Source organism: Mesoplodon mirus (genome assembly GCF_964341445.2).
Source record: "Mesoplodon mirus genome assembly, chromosome: 9".
In the NCBI taxonomy this organism is placed as follows: domain Eukaryota; kingdom Metazoa; phylum Chordata; class Mammalia; order Artiodactyla; family Ziphiidae; genus Mesoplodon; species Mesoplodon mirus.
In genome coordinates this window covers 66,225,376-66,240,291 of record NC_138985.1, presented here as the reverse complement: position 1 = coordinate 66,240,291, position 14,916 = coordinate 66,225,376, and the positions used below count along the sequence as shown (strand labels likewise).

At 33.6% G+C, this 14,916-nt stretch overlaps 1 protein-coding gene across 1 annotated transcript in view; it reads left to right on the top strand.

Annotated features, from left to right (window-relative positions):
- Nucleotides 1-14,916, top strand: part of SKAP2 (src kinase associated phosphoprotein 2) — a 150,150-nt gene that overhangs the window by 64,758 nt on the left and 70,476 nt on the right. Inside the window, exons 5-6 of the mRNA XM_082631828.1 lie at nt 12,647-12,724; nt 14,613-14,696. Coding sequence (XP_082487954.1) covers nt 12,647-12,724; nt 14,613-14,696 — 162 coding nt within the window. The remainder of the gene's footprint in view (nt 1-12,646; nt 12,725-14,612; nt 14,697-14,916) is intronic.

Sequence of the window (14,916 nt, the reverse complement as noted above, 5' to 3'; positions counted from 1 at the left end):
GTTATTTTGTTCTCTGGCTATGCATGTAACATTGGCAAATTGGCTTGCAAGTTTATGATTTTAGTTACTTGGATGTTTTAAGTAAGAGTGTGAAAGGTTTTTGAGAGAAGTTATAAATTGCCTTCCTTTGAAACATTCAGTTACCTTCACCTTAAAAAATACTGTTTCTTAGAGGATGATTTCAGTTGTATTTAAAAATATAAGCTGTTAATGAACATTACTGTGATTTGAAAAATAAGTCAAATATTAGCTTCTCTGGGATATATTGGGCAGCATCGTGTGTGTGTATTTTACATACATGCATACATATACACACATTTTACATGTGTATATGTGTTCGTATGAGAGAGAACATTAAAATAATGACACGTGCAGAGTCTTAAAGAATTTCATTAGGATGTTTAAAGACAACTAACAGTAGACCTAAAAGATTTCAACACGAGTAAATGTATAGTTTGCACAGTAGATGCTTTTTTTTTAAGTTATGTATAAACTGAGCTTTGCAATATCATAACTTAAAAGTACTAGAGAAATACCACTATTTCAAGATGGTATGAAATGGCATTGTGACTCTGGACTATAAGTAATTTTTATGGTTCAAAAGAGTTTTGAAATTTATTTTTCTTGGCTGTGGGCAAACTTCTCTAGTTATCTAATGTGCTATATTCTTGACATGGACAGATCACCTATAATATTGAACTAGTATTGCTGTCTTTTTATTCTTAGCTTCTTTCAGTAAGGCTAATTAGAACCAGTTATCTTGTAAGATTTGGTGATGTGTATAATTCTTTTTATAGCGAATGCAACTAACTAGCAAATTATTTTGCTTACTATCTGAAAAGCTGTTAGATTTTAAGATTGCATTCTTAAAATATGCAACATACCATATGAAACATTTTAGCTCTGCATTACAGATGTCACCCTAAATTTTCAAATGCTAGTTATCATTTTTAACCTATTATCATTCATTTTTAAACATTACATATGAATGTATTGACTAAATAGGTTAAAATGATCAGACTTTTAAAATTGCAGTGTTGGCTTTTAGTTACTTTGAAGACTAGATGTTGCATTACAGTGGAATTTGATATTGAAAAGGGAATATTTCTACAAATATTGAATTAGAAAGTAAACTGGAAATCCGTTTCTTCCTTGGCTGTTGTTCCCTCTCGTCTCCCCCTTCACCACTGAGGTTTTGAAAAGGCCAATTCTCTTTTCCTTGTTCCCCTTTCTCCCATTTTATTTCTTAATTACTACTGGTTTCTGCCCACAATACCTCCTCCCTGACAGCAAGGCCATTGCAGCCTCCTGATTTCCATATTCAGTGAACAAGTTTTAGCATTTCTTCTTCTCGGCTTTTCTGAAACAGTTGATACTGCTGATCGTTCATTCATTCCTCTCTTAAAATTCTGTTCGCTTTTGGCTTCTGGTCAGACCATTCTTTCCTGGTCTTCTCATATTGTTTCTTCTCAGCATTTCTGTGGCCTCCTATTCCTCTCAGGAGGAATGAAAAGTGTAAGATTTAATAGTTTGGGACTTCCCTGGTGGCGCAGTGGTTAAGAATCTGCCTGCCAAGGCAGGGGACACGGGTTCGAGCCCTGGTCCGGGAAGATCCCACATGCGGCGGAGCAACGAAGCCCGTGTGCCACAACTGTGGAGCCTGTGCTCTACAGCCCGTGAGCCACAACTACTGAGCCCACGTGCCACAACTACTGAAGCCCGCATGCCTAGATCCTGTGCTCCACAACAAGAGAAGACACCGCAGTGAGAAGCCTGTGCACCACAAGGATGAGTAGCCCCCACTGACCACAACTAGAGAAAGCCTGCAGGCAGCAACAAAGACCCAACACAGCCAAAAAAAAAAAAAAAAAAAAAGATTTAATAGTTTGGTTGATATTCCTTTTTAGATACAGCTAACCAGAAGTTGTACATGTACAGGAGTTCATGTTGTCTTTTAAAAAATTAATTTCATTCAATATATTGGGTTAGGAAAGAATTTTTTTCTATGCCTATTCTTTACTCTTAATTTGACATGAAAATTTGCATTTGCTTTTTCTTCAAGTAGTCTCAATTAAGGATGCATAGACTATCTGAATTGCAATAACTTTGTTAAGGAAATTTATATTAGGTCTTTAAATAAAATTTAATATATTCCTAAAGAAGAATCTGTCATATCATCTAATTGTTAAGGATGATTAAACTATTTTTTATTTTATAATTGTACAGTATCTGTTTCTGTTAGCACAGAGCACTTATAATATTGTCAATCACTTTTCAGTATGAAAATGAATCTTTTTTTTTCCCATTCAAAGCCTTAAGTATTAAAATGCTTTTCTGAGGTATTTCTTCAGATGTAGAACTTTAAAGTACCATTAGCCAAGAACAGGGACTTTTACTTCATATATAAGAATTCTCCAAATGGCTTTGTACATATGAGCCTCCTGGCCACAAAATTTCTATTTACCTTGACTTAAGTTAATAACAAGACATACTTTATGAACAGGCATTCTAGAATCTGCCAGAAGACTTTTCAAACCAAAAATAAGGATGTATTTCCTAAGGAGTGTGAGCTCAATAAATCAGGTGACTGGAGTTGGGAAGGGATAGTGCTGAACCTATTTGTAAACTTTGGGCTTCTGAATGTTAATTTTAAGCTTCCTTTTTAAAAGGCCAGTGTTTGTAGAGCTTATCCTGTCAGCAATATCCTGTGTCAATTGTCAGGTCATGTTTAACGTGTGGAGATATATTAATCGGCCATAGCTAGCACTGTAAGAGGCCGGGATAAATAGAGGGCTCAAGCAGATGAAGAGGGATTAACTGTGTGGATTGAGCAAACTCTTCAATCACTGAACCAGTGATTTTACAAAGGATTAGCTGCTGCTTTTACAAATATTGATTACTGATTTGCTACTCAGAATGGAGATGACATACTTGTGCAGTTGCTGTGTGGTGTGCCATGTGAAGTGAACATCATTCATATTAATGGATTTGTCATAGGCATTATAGAAACTGACAGATTTATTATAGCAGTTGCTAGAACTGTTATGGTTAAGGTTGTGTCAGCATATCTATTAAAACTTCAGGATTTTGGAAGTTTATAGTATAGCCATAAAATTTATTTCCCAGGTGGAAGTTGGAATACCATTTATAGCCTGGCACAATTATTTTTGTGCATATTTTTACATGAATCAGTTTGAAAGCATTTAAATTGACATAGAACAATAAATGCATTGTTAGTTTTGTAATGTCAAAAACTTTAGATTTATTTCATTTTGAAAAAAAATTAATTTATCATAAATGCTTGTTTTCCAACCAAGAACATGCCTAATCCATGTGGACTTCTAAAAATTCATCAGTATTTTTCCCAGAATATGGTTTATCTTGAAGACTTTTGTTGTTTCTATAATCAGATGGAGAATTTTAGAAACTATAGAAATATCTGGATAGTTAAAAATCAGACTATTTTGTTTCCCTTAAGTGACTTTTTAGAACACTAAAAAATCAGTAGTAAAAAATCAGAATTATCTATAGCAGAGAAAATAGCTTCCTTTAATCTTTTTAAGAAATTGGTTTTCTTTCTTACAAATGTTTTTATTATGTCACAGTAGGAAGGCATTTCAAAGAGCTGAGTTGTATCCTGAAGGATAAGCTAGATGCTTTCTAGGCAGTGAGGGTGGAGAGGGGTGGTAAAGTGAGGAAAGGTGAGGAGAAACACGTTCCAGACAGAGTGAACACTTGTGTGGATACATGAGACTTGGCCTATTTGAAAATAGCCAGGTATGTGAACATTCTTAAGGTTATATCTTCATATTAGTTGAGGGGATTGTTCTTCAAGTTGTACACTTGTATTGATTAAACTAAATCTTCTAGATCAGTGGTTGAAGTTTTTCTGGCTATGATTTAAATAATATAAATTGACTTAATTTAAATTACTTAAAAACCTGTAGACTGTCTTTTTTGTTTTTCATTTAAAAATTCTATTATGTAAAATTTTAAACATAATACATGCTTATAACAAAGAAAAAATTGTTTTTCCCACCTAAAAAAAACTCCCTAGCAGTAAGAATCGTTAACAGTACTGAATGTGTCCTTACAGACTTCCCCCCCTCAATTGTACAAATGTATTTGTGCTAGAATAAATATGGAATCAGACTTTTTAAATTAATGGGATATCACTATACATATTATTCTACAACTTATGTTTTTCACCTGAGTATGATGAACATCATTAGTACTACACTAGTACCTATCTTTCCACATTACTACACATAGATCTACATATGCATATTTAAATAATATACATTATTTAAAATGGTTTTATAATATCCCCATTGCTGGACATTTTCCATTTTTCTGCTGTCGCAAGTAGTGTTTCAGTGACTGTTGTGGCACACACCATTGTGAACCTGTGCTTTATTTTTTGTAGGATGGATTCTTAAGAGCTGAATTCTTAGAGTATTGTCAGATTCTACCATAGAGCCGTAGGAAGTTACATTCCCCAAAGCAGTTTATGAGAGAACCATCTCTTCCCACCTTCCCTGCTATTTGATGTCATTAATCTTTTTAGTTTTTGCCAGTCTTATAAGTTAAAAAGTAGTATCTTGTTTTAGTTTGTTATTTTTTGTTTTTAGTGAGGTTTGTTTATTTATTCAGCAAAATTTAATGAGTACTTACTGTGTCCCAGGCACTAATCTAGGCACTGGAGATACACAGTGGATAAGACAATGTAAGTCTCTGAGTTCATGGAACTTACATTCTAGTGAAGGTAAGGACAGCTGGGGAAAGACAATAAATCAGTAAACATTCATCTTTTCTTATGTTTATTGGCCTTTGTATTTATTTTGTGACTTGCCTGGTTCATATTTTTGACCTGCTTTTCTGTTAAACTGTTATCTTTTTCTTACTGATTTGCAGGAGTTCATTGTCTGTTGTGACATCCATGCAAATATTTTCCCCATTCACCCGTTGAAAAAGTCATCCTTTGATAAATTAATGATTGTACTAATTCTTATCCATGTATGGATTTGTAATATCATACCTGACTTCTTTGGCTGATAAGAGATCATTGGACCAACTGTCAAATTTCCATAATTTTCCATCCTCTGAGTGATTTTTAAGAGTTATTTCTTTTCTCTAATTTAATGTATTTCGGTAATTTTTAAGAGTAAATTAGAACTTTGAGTCTTGCATGAGACTTGAGGCTATCCAGATGAAGGGAACTTAATCGAATTAATTAATCTAGTTACTAACTATAATTTTATTCTTAGGGAGATAGATATAATATTATATATATAATTTTTTTTCAGTGAGAATATACATCATGATCTATTCAGATATGATTTAATTAGACTGAATTCGTAGAAAAACATGTAATGGAATACCTTATCATAAGAGCTTACCATATCTGGATTTATTTTGAATAAGTTGTTTGATCATTTATTCATATGGAGTTTGAGTAGGATGTATATCCTGTAGATTTTAAGTCTTTACCACGTTTTTAAGAGGTCATTGTGTATTTCAGACATTCATGAGCCAACTACAGATTCAGAGTTCAGACTGTTTTACTGCCTTAAACTCCCCTGAGGTAACTGCCAGCACCTTACATTTCAATGAGAGACCACAGCTGAACTTACCTTGGTGGGATGTTCATGTGTGGCTAAAAAGCACTGTTTGTCACATGAAGTTGCATCCGTTGTTGCATATTGCTGACAAACATTTTATTCCATTAAATATTCGATGGGCTTGTTTTTTGAAGTTTTAATTTTGAGTTTTAATTTGAATCAAAAACTTTAGTAGTGAAATTGTTCTGGTAGTGACAACTCTTAATAAGGAGAAAAGGAAGCCATGGACAATTGGGCTGTGTCAGGTCTGTGAATCCAGGGCTGAGACAGTCCACACAGTGAACAGATTCCTGGATTGCCTTATGATGTGTAACTCATAGTAAATATCAGTTTTAATATTTGGCAGTTGATTTTTTTTATATCATGGATACTAATTTTTGAACAACATGCTAGAATCACATGGTTAAAAATGGGCACTTTTTAAATACTATATGTTCAGTCCCAATTTATTTTTTTCCTTTGCACTGTAATTCTTACTTTATGTTGGTTGTTATAAAGTTTGGAACTGAATTAGAGTGTTATTAACTGTGAAAATGGGTATTAAGATGGAAAGAAATACCAGAAGGATGTTCTCTTTGCTCTGCAGTTGTGATAGCCCTTTCTTGCTACCTTGCTATTTAAACACTCCTGTGTTTCCTGTCACTTTCCTCTTCCTCTGGTCTTCATCAGTGGGAGACTGCACGGGCAGTGGTTAACATATATTAAATTTTTATAAACTTATTTTAATGACTCAAAAGTTAGATACTCTATAAATAAAAATCATCATCCTCATGATCATTTATATGTCTGGCATTTTCCTTCTGTTTTCAGTTGTGACTGCAGAAGTGTATTTTATCTACTTATTGATGTTCTTTTGATTTTCTATTAAATATTATCTTTAGAGCATATTTTACAAATCCTATAAACAAGTGTTAAAAGAGGTTTTAAAATACACCACCAAGAACAATATCGTATACTTCAATATCGTACTTCTACATTTTAAATAAGTATCCTTAGTTATTTTGATGCACACTCAAGTTTGAGAATCACTGTCATGATTCCTTACTCAAAGTCCAGTAGAAAAGACAAACTTGTGAACACATTATTTTATCCTAATACTGTAGGTACCATGTGAATGTCTCTCTCCTGAGCCAGTCCCACGTATGGCTGTTAATAGTACTCTGAAGCTGAGGACCAGAAAAAGAATTATGCATGTGAAATGCTTTTATTTTCAGGTACTAGAGAAAAAAATGCTACACATTAACTGTTCTAATATTGAAGTTTTAATTTGTATTCTGTAGTAGTTTACTAAGTTACATAAATAACAATGCTTTCTAATTCTTTTAGTCACCTAGGTGTACATAAAATTACCAGTTCATACTGAAGAGTAGACTCAGGGCTTTTATTATTCTCAGTAACATGTTCTGTGGATGTTTTATTTATGTGTAGTAGGCATGTGCTTAAACTTTTTGCAAGCTAGAATTATTCTGGCACTGAGTTAGAACTTTAAGGGCAACGGATGATTTGTTTTTGTGTTAAGGTGATCTTCATCTAGGCCCTGCAAAGCTATTAAACCTTGTAAATTTATAAATAAGAGTATGTATCAACATTACCCCCAGCTTGGCTGCTTGTTAAGGGATATGGCTCTTAAGCAATAACAAAAAAGAGCTGTGTTAGCTTCTTGCAGGGATCATATCTTCTGCCTGGGATTCAATGTTTACCAAAAGTTTGATCAAAACAAATAGTATTTTGGAAGGATTGTCTGAAACATGTGCAGGGTGTCTATTCCTATAGGCATTCTATGATTTTATCCTTAAGTTTAACAGAGCTGTTTGGGAGTTGTATACTTGGGCTACCTGGTTTTGTACTCTGTAGAACCGCTTTTACTGAATCTCATTTTGGCATTATGCTGTTGACTCAACGTGAGTCATGTGATGTTATACAAAGCAACCCTATGAAACTTTTATTTTACTTACTGTAAAAATGTTATTCAGGATATTGAGAACACATGGGAGAAATTTCTTTCTCTTTTCAGTGCTAGGAACCAAGAATAGTTGCTGAATTGTTTCTCCCTGAGCAATGACCTGTATTTATCTTAATGGGCAGTGAATCACATGCTTTATTATTTCTTGCTTCATGTTGGTTGTTATAAAGCTTGTAACTGAATTTTTTGCCCACTTCTGTTAAGTGGTGGCTTTGTAGTTCCAACTTGTTTTGTGTTCTACCCTCACTCCTAGTTTTGTCTTAATTTTTTACTTATATAATATATATATTTTTTAGGGCTTCCCTGGTGGCGTCGTGGTTGAGAGTCTGCCTGCCGATGCAGGGGACACGGGTTCATGCCCCGGTCCGGGAAGATCCCACGTGCCGCGGAGCGGCTAGGCCCGTGAGCCATGGCCGTTGAGCCTGTGCGTCCGGAGCCTGTGCTCCGCAACGGGAGAGGCCACAATAGTGAGAGGCCCACATACCGCAAAAAAAAAAAAAAAAAAAAAAAAAAAAAAAAAGTTAATTCCAGAACTCAGTAGTTAAAACTTGTACAGATTTTTAAAAAATCTTCACTTTTAAGTTGCACTTTGGAAGTGATGCCTCACTCTAAGTCTTAGAAAAATAAATGCGTTTAAAGAGGTGTCGGACTGGGTGGGATACAGTTAATATGGGTTTGTGTGTGTGGCAGGGGAGGAGTGGATTAGAAGACATGTCAATGTTGGAGAAGGCTCAGGAATGTGGCATTGAGATACCCAATGCTGGATAAAACTGTGAATTAAACAAAGTTTATTTCTTTAGATTATTTTAAGAAAAGAGGTACAAAAAAGAAAGGATGATAAGACCTCTTTCTCCCCTCAATTCTAATTCTTTCTTCCCCCAACTCTTAACTCTCTCTCTTCCCTACCCTAACTTCCTCTTTTACTCAAGGGGTTTCCATGCTGTTCTAGGCCTTTTCTTCCAACTAAAGCATTCTGTGATCTGGACCTATTTTTCTACCTTTCCCTGTCCTGCATACAGGAATGAAACTGCATACCTTGTTAATGCCAAGATTGGTTGTTTTATACCCAACCGACTTAACATCTGAAATAAGCCTAAGTGATAGATACTTCTTGCCTAAGACAGTTTATATTTTTCTCTGAAGTTGAAATAATTATTTTTCATTTTGAAATAATTATTTTTAATATTTAAAACATTTTTAAAGATAAAACTTATTTCTTAAATACGTTGGATATATTTAAGCATTCCAGTATTTTTTACCCCTGATTCAAGGGAAAAAGTTAAAACAATAGATTAATAAAATTGCTAAAATTGGGTAATACCTTACTTAGGTTTTAGGTAATTTGTTTTTTATTTTCATACTTTGGACTCTTCTCCATTTTTCAGATTCTAGACTCCATTCTTTTAGCTTGCTGGTGGACTATGTCCATTATATACACAGTTTGATTTTAAGGCAAAAGTTTCTGGACACAGTATAGAATTCTTGAGTTATCTTTTAAAAACAGTTGTCTTGTGAATAAAATACCTACCTAACTGTAAGAAATTTGGACTCCACTACTTCCTTTCTCCTACTGAGTTAATAGGAATATAGTAGGCACGTGACACTTGTTTATTTGAATTTTTTTGACCTTGTTACCATTTTGTATATTTCAGATTCCCAAATGTCCAATTGGAAGAAGACCCATTCCTTGTCTGCTCTTGTAGGATGTTAGTTTTAATGTCTAATATCGATCTTCTTTAGAAAAGTAGGACTATTATATAAGAAATACATGCTCATTTTATAAAAAGAAGACTAGTCTATTCAGTATGTGTTTATTTCCTCAGGGTAGTGAACATTTGTGGCCACTTAAGGAAGCCATGTATCAGTAACCGTCTGCAGTATAAATAAGCTGTCCTGGATTATAGGTTAATTATTTTTTCTCCTCTGAGTTAGGATATAATTTCTTCATCAACCACTTTCATGTAACCAAAAGGAAATCTTTGAGCTGCTTTTAAAATAACTACAATGCTTAACTCATGCAGTTACCAAATCATACGTTTTTCCATTTTTCTGATTAAAATTCCCTAAGCAACATTACATTGGCATTGACATCCATTCATTTGAATTAATATTTAGATATACTAAATATAATAATATTTAATTATAATTAATAAAAGCCAACATTTACTGAATGCCTACTATGTGCCAAAGGATTAAGGCTCAGTGCTAAACTTATTTTTGGGACAAGGGTGTGAATTTTGATAGTGAAACAGAGCTGATAATATAATTGTGAATTTGTTGGAATGTTGTAAATAGTGAGATAATATAATTGTGTTTGGCAAATGTTCAGCAGCTCTTTGTTGACGCCTGCCAGATAGGTTTATATTAGCCTTACCTTTCTTTTCTTCATGTATTATTATTCCTGCATTTGTAGTCTTAATTCTTTGAATCAATGTGAATATTGTTAAATGCTGACATACTGTTGATCATTGTAGGTATAGTGGTATGAGGTCTAAATGATGTGAGAGTTCATGTTTTTTAAAGATAATTTACTACTTTTTATATCTTGTTACAAATTTTCAATTTCTATCATCAAGAAGTATTGTTTATATGTTTATGGTGTTAAACAAGTCAAATGGTTCTTCTAAGAACTTAAAATCTGAAGTATCTAAAGGGATTACTATTAATACACTTTTTTAAAAAAATTCACATGTATATTAAACAAATCCTAGATGTTGGACAAATAGCAAAAGAGGTTTAGAAAAACAAAATTTCAGTCTGAAAATTTGCCTTTTTTCCCTCTAGGAATCAAATAAAAGATTTTATATTAGAAACATGAATTTAGAATTCAGAATAAGTGTTGCTTGTGACATCAGATTTTATTGATTTATCAGGTAGAAATTTAATCAACATTTTTCTTAAAGCAAAAGCTTCAGGTTATGTATATATTCACCTTTGTAAATTCTAATTCCTTTCCTGCTCCTCCTCTTCCACTTCTCCCCCTCCTTTTTTTTTCTTTTGACCAGTAACTTTTTAAAGTTGAAAGCTATGCTAAAGGTACCCATTTCTCTTCAGAATATAAAGTTTCTTCTTAAGATTTAGAGCATTTATTTTATATGTAAAGAACATTTATTATACCTCAATGGATATGAGAGGGTCATGGGACTTCTCAACGAGCCTTATCTAGCCAAGTAGAGGTAATTAATGCCTCCCCATGCCCAATTACATCAGACCTGAAGACTGAAAAGTTGCCTCTTCCTTGTGTAGTTTAATTTCATCCAGAATGGACAGTGCTTAAGAGTTTGTTTCCATCATCTGAAAGATACAAAATTATTTATAGGATGTTTGCAGTGAATCTTCTTATTTTTACCACTGTGGACAAACCACTTGGAAATTTTTTCATGACATACAACAATCATGTTAAAGTATTTAATTAATATGTTTGCTTTCTCATTCTGAAATGTCATCCAAATGATGCTTTTCACAAAGAAATTTTGTGTAGTTCACTTAAGAACTCTACGTGCCAGTTATATAAAAGACTGAGCACAAGCATACTTCCACAGAAACTAAACTATGGTCTTGCTTAGTTGAAGGAGTAAATACTTTGTTTTCAGGAATCTTATTTAGAAAGAAAACTTTCCCAAATGGTTTTATATTAGCTAAAATTTCATATTTCTATGTGATACACTATTTCTCTGTTTATTTTTTGTCAGTGTAACCTAGTTTAATTTAAAAAGTGCTATTCATCATTGTTTTTCTTTTCTTTTAAAAAAACAAATCAAACTACAGTCACCCTCTTTAATTTAGTGGTTAACTAGGACTTGTTCACATAGATGAGATTTCTTTATGTGATTTTTATTTTGTGTACAAAAAAATTATACTATATAACTTTTACTTTCAATGGATCAGATGGATACATTGATTGAACAACTATTCAAACATTTACACTGGCTTTCCCTAAAATTTTATACGTATTTCAAAATTAGTCCCCATTTTAAATATATTTTAATGATATTGTTTTGTGTTTACTGAGCAAAATTGATCCACCACGGAACTGAAATTAGTGCTTTAATTTGAAGCTTTATTTCTTAAGGAAAAATAACTATGATTTTATAACTACTGGATATTTTTTAAAAACCCAGTTGGTAATTCTGTGATGAATTTGTATACAATAAACTTCCTATCAAAACAGTTTTTTATCATAAACTATATTAAAACTATTTCTGTTGGTGTATTCCATAGAAACTTTCATTAGATTGGTTATTTTCACTTGTTGGAGTTCTAGTAAAATGCTGAGGCAACTGTAGTATATTTCTAATGAAGTCTGTAAAAATATTGAACTCTGTGAAATTATTGAGCAACCTACCATCATGATCATGAATATATGATTTCTAATTGACTTAACTTTTGGCTTAATCTATAAATTTTTTGTAAGTATCTAATATTTGTTTATGATAGTTCTATCAGATCTATCTACCTAGTTTTAGACTCTCAAATGCCCTAGAAAACCCTAAGGCATACTCATTCACAAGATTTCTCTGTGAGTATAACCAGGAAGAGAGAATATTTGCTATGTACTCAAATTATAGCATTTGATTTGGGGGAAAAGTCATTTTATGTTTTACTAGGTACAAATAGGGATAGGCATTCTTATGTAGGCAAGAATCAATAGGCATCAAAATTCTTGAAGAGTTAATCCAATGTAAAGAAGCTTATATGATTTATTTGATATTCCTAACTTCTCTTTCAGGGGTTTATTGCACTTATTTATAACAGTTTCCTAGTCCATTCATTATAGAATGTAGGTCGAAAAATATTGCCCTTTAGAGTTCATTCTGTTACATAATATTACTGTGTATTTGGGAACATAATATATTAAGATATAACGTTACAGAACAGTTTTTTGCTCTTGAGATTCACAGAAGGAGAAGAGGGACTAATCTATGGAATGAATCTGAAACAAAGCTGATAGACTTGGATTTAATTAATTTGGGTAATTAAAAGTATACTGAATCTATGAGATCTGATACTTGATTTTTCTAAAATGGATTACTCACTGCTTTTTCCCCTTTACTTTCCGTAGGGAACCAGTTCCCTCCAGTTGCAGCACAGGACCTTCCTTTTGTGTTAAAGGCTGGCTACCTTGAAAAACGCAGAAAAGGTAAATCATATGATTCTAATGAAAAACCTAAAAATCTAAGACTCTAAGAAAACCTGATGATATTATCCAAACCACAAAATACAGCTTTTAGCTCTAAATAATTTTTAATAACAAAATAAAACATTTGGTCAGGTTTTTTGTTGTCAACCTTGGTTATTTGTAGATGATTCAGGAGCTGTTTCCTGCCTCTTGGAGGAGAGCTGTGGGCCATGACTGTACTCTCAAGGATGGGATTTCTCCCACTTATCCCACCCAGCTGAGCAGTGGGTTATCTGTACCTGACCTGGCATATGCCATGTTTGCCACGGTTCAGATCAAGCTTAGCATATTGTCTGCCATTTTCTGTTATTCATACAGTGTTCCTTTCCATTGACTATGATAATTGGGAGTTGACCATATGGTTTCACTCTTTCAACCCCAATATATAATGAAAATGAAATATGGAGGTGGTGTTATGATACAGGAAATGAAAAGCAGAAAGTCTCTTCATTACCATTCTGCTTATCTTTCAGGTAGTCCCTTTGGGCCTTCCTATTTATATTCCATTTGCTTTTCTTAGCTTTCTTAGCTGAATTTTAAAGCTGAAAGAGATAATAGAAATCTAGGTCAACTCCTCCTCCCTGTTTTTTATGACAGATGAGAAAATGAGACCCTGCTGAATCAATTATCTTAAGGCTTTATAGGCAAATACCTTTCTGAGTGTTTCCTGTCAGGAAAGTTTGTTAGCCATGTAGCTGATCCCATAAATGTAGCAGCCCTATCTTTGCTGTAGTGTATTCCTTTTTTCTTTTTTTTTTTAACATCTTTATTGGAGTATAATTGCTTTACAATGGTGTGTTAGTTTCTGCTTTGTAACAAAGTGAATCAGTTATACATATACATATATCCCCATATCTCTTGCATCTCCTTCCCTCCCACCCTCCATATCCCACCCCTCTAGGTGGTCACAAAGCACTGAGCTGATCTCCCTGTGCTATGCGGCTGCTTCCCACTAGCTATCTATTTTACATTTGGTAGTGTATATATGTCCATGCCACTCTCTCACTTTGTCCCAGCTTACCCTTCCCCCTCCCTGTATCCTCAAGTCCATTCTCTAGTAGGTCTGTGTCTTTATTTCCGTCTTGCCCCTAGGTTCTTCATGACATTTTTTTTTTTTTAGATTCCATATATATGTGTTAACATACGGTATTTGTTTTTCTCTTTCAGACTTACTTCACTCTGTATGACAGACTCTAGGTCCATCCACCTCACTACAAATAACTCAATTTCGTTTCTTTTTATGGTTGAGTAATATTCCATTGTATATATGTGCCACATCTTCTTTATCCACTCATCTGTCGATGGACACTTAGGTTGCTTCCATGTCCTGGCTATTGTAAATAGAGCTGCAATGAACATTGTGGTACACGACTCTTTTTTTTTTTTTTTTTTTAATTATTATTTTTTTTTATTAGTTTCTGCTTTATAACCAAGTGAATCAGTCATACACATACATCTGTTCCCACATCCCTTCCCTCATGCATCTCCCTCCCTCCCACACACGACTCTTTTTGAATGATGGTTTTCTCAGGGTATATGCCCAGTATTGGGATGGCTGGGTCGTATGGTAGTTCTAATTTTAGTTTTTTTAGGAACCCCCGTACTGTTCTTCATAGTGGCTGTATCTATTTACATTCCTAGTGTATTCCTTTTAGCTTTGTTTTATGTTTTGTTTTTTGTTTGTCTCTTGGAAAAGAAGATACAAATTATTTAGTCATAGAATTTTACAGCTAAAAGGAGCCTTAGAAATCATATTAACTAACTTTTCCTTTTACAGTAAGGGAATTGCATTATATTTATAAAGGTAATATATATTATCTAAACTGTTCCTTTTCCCTCTTCATTGTAGATCACAGCTTTCTGGGATTTGAATGGCAGAAACGGTGGTGTGCTCTCAGTAAAACAGTGTTCTATTATTATGGAAGTGATAAAGGTAGTATTGGCATTCAGTTATATCAGCTTCTATTGCATGAGGGTTTTGGGGGGGCATTTTACTCCACCCCCCTACCTTTTGGGTGCAGAATAAGCTGAAGACAAATGGAGAAAGAATAACTAAAAATTTTAATATTATAGCCTAAGGGTAATTAATAATTCTGTTATTTGACAAATGCTCCAAATTCCAGAATGCCCTAAAAGTTAACACAATTGTCTTT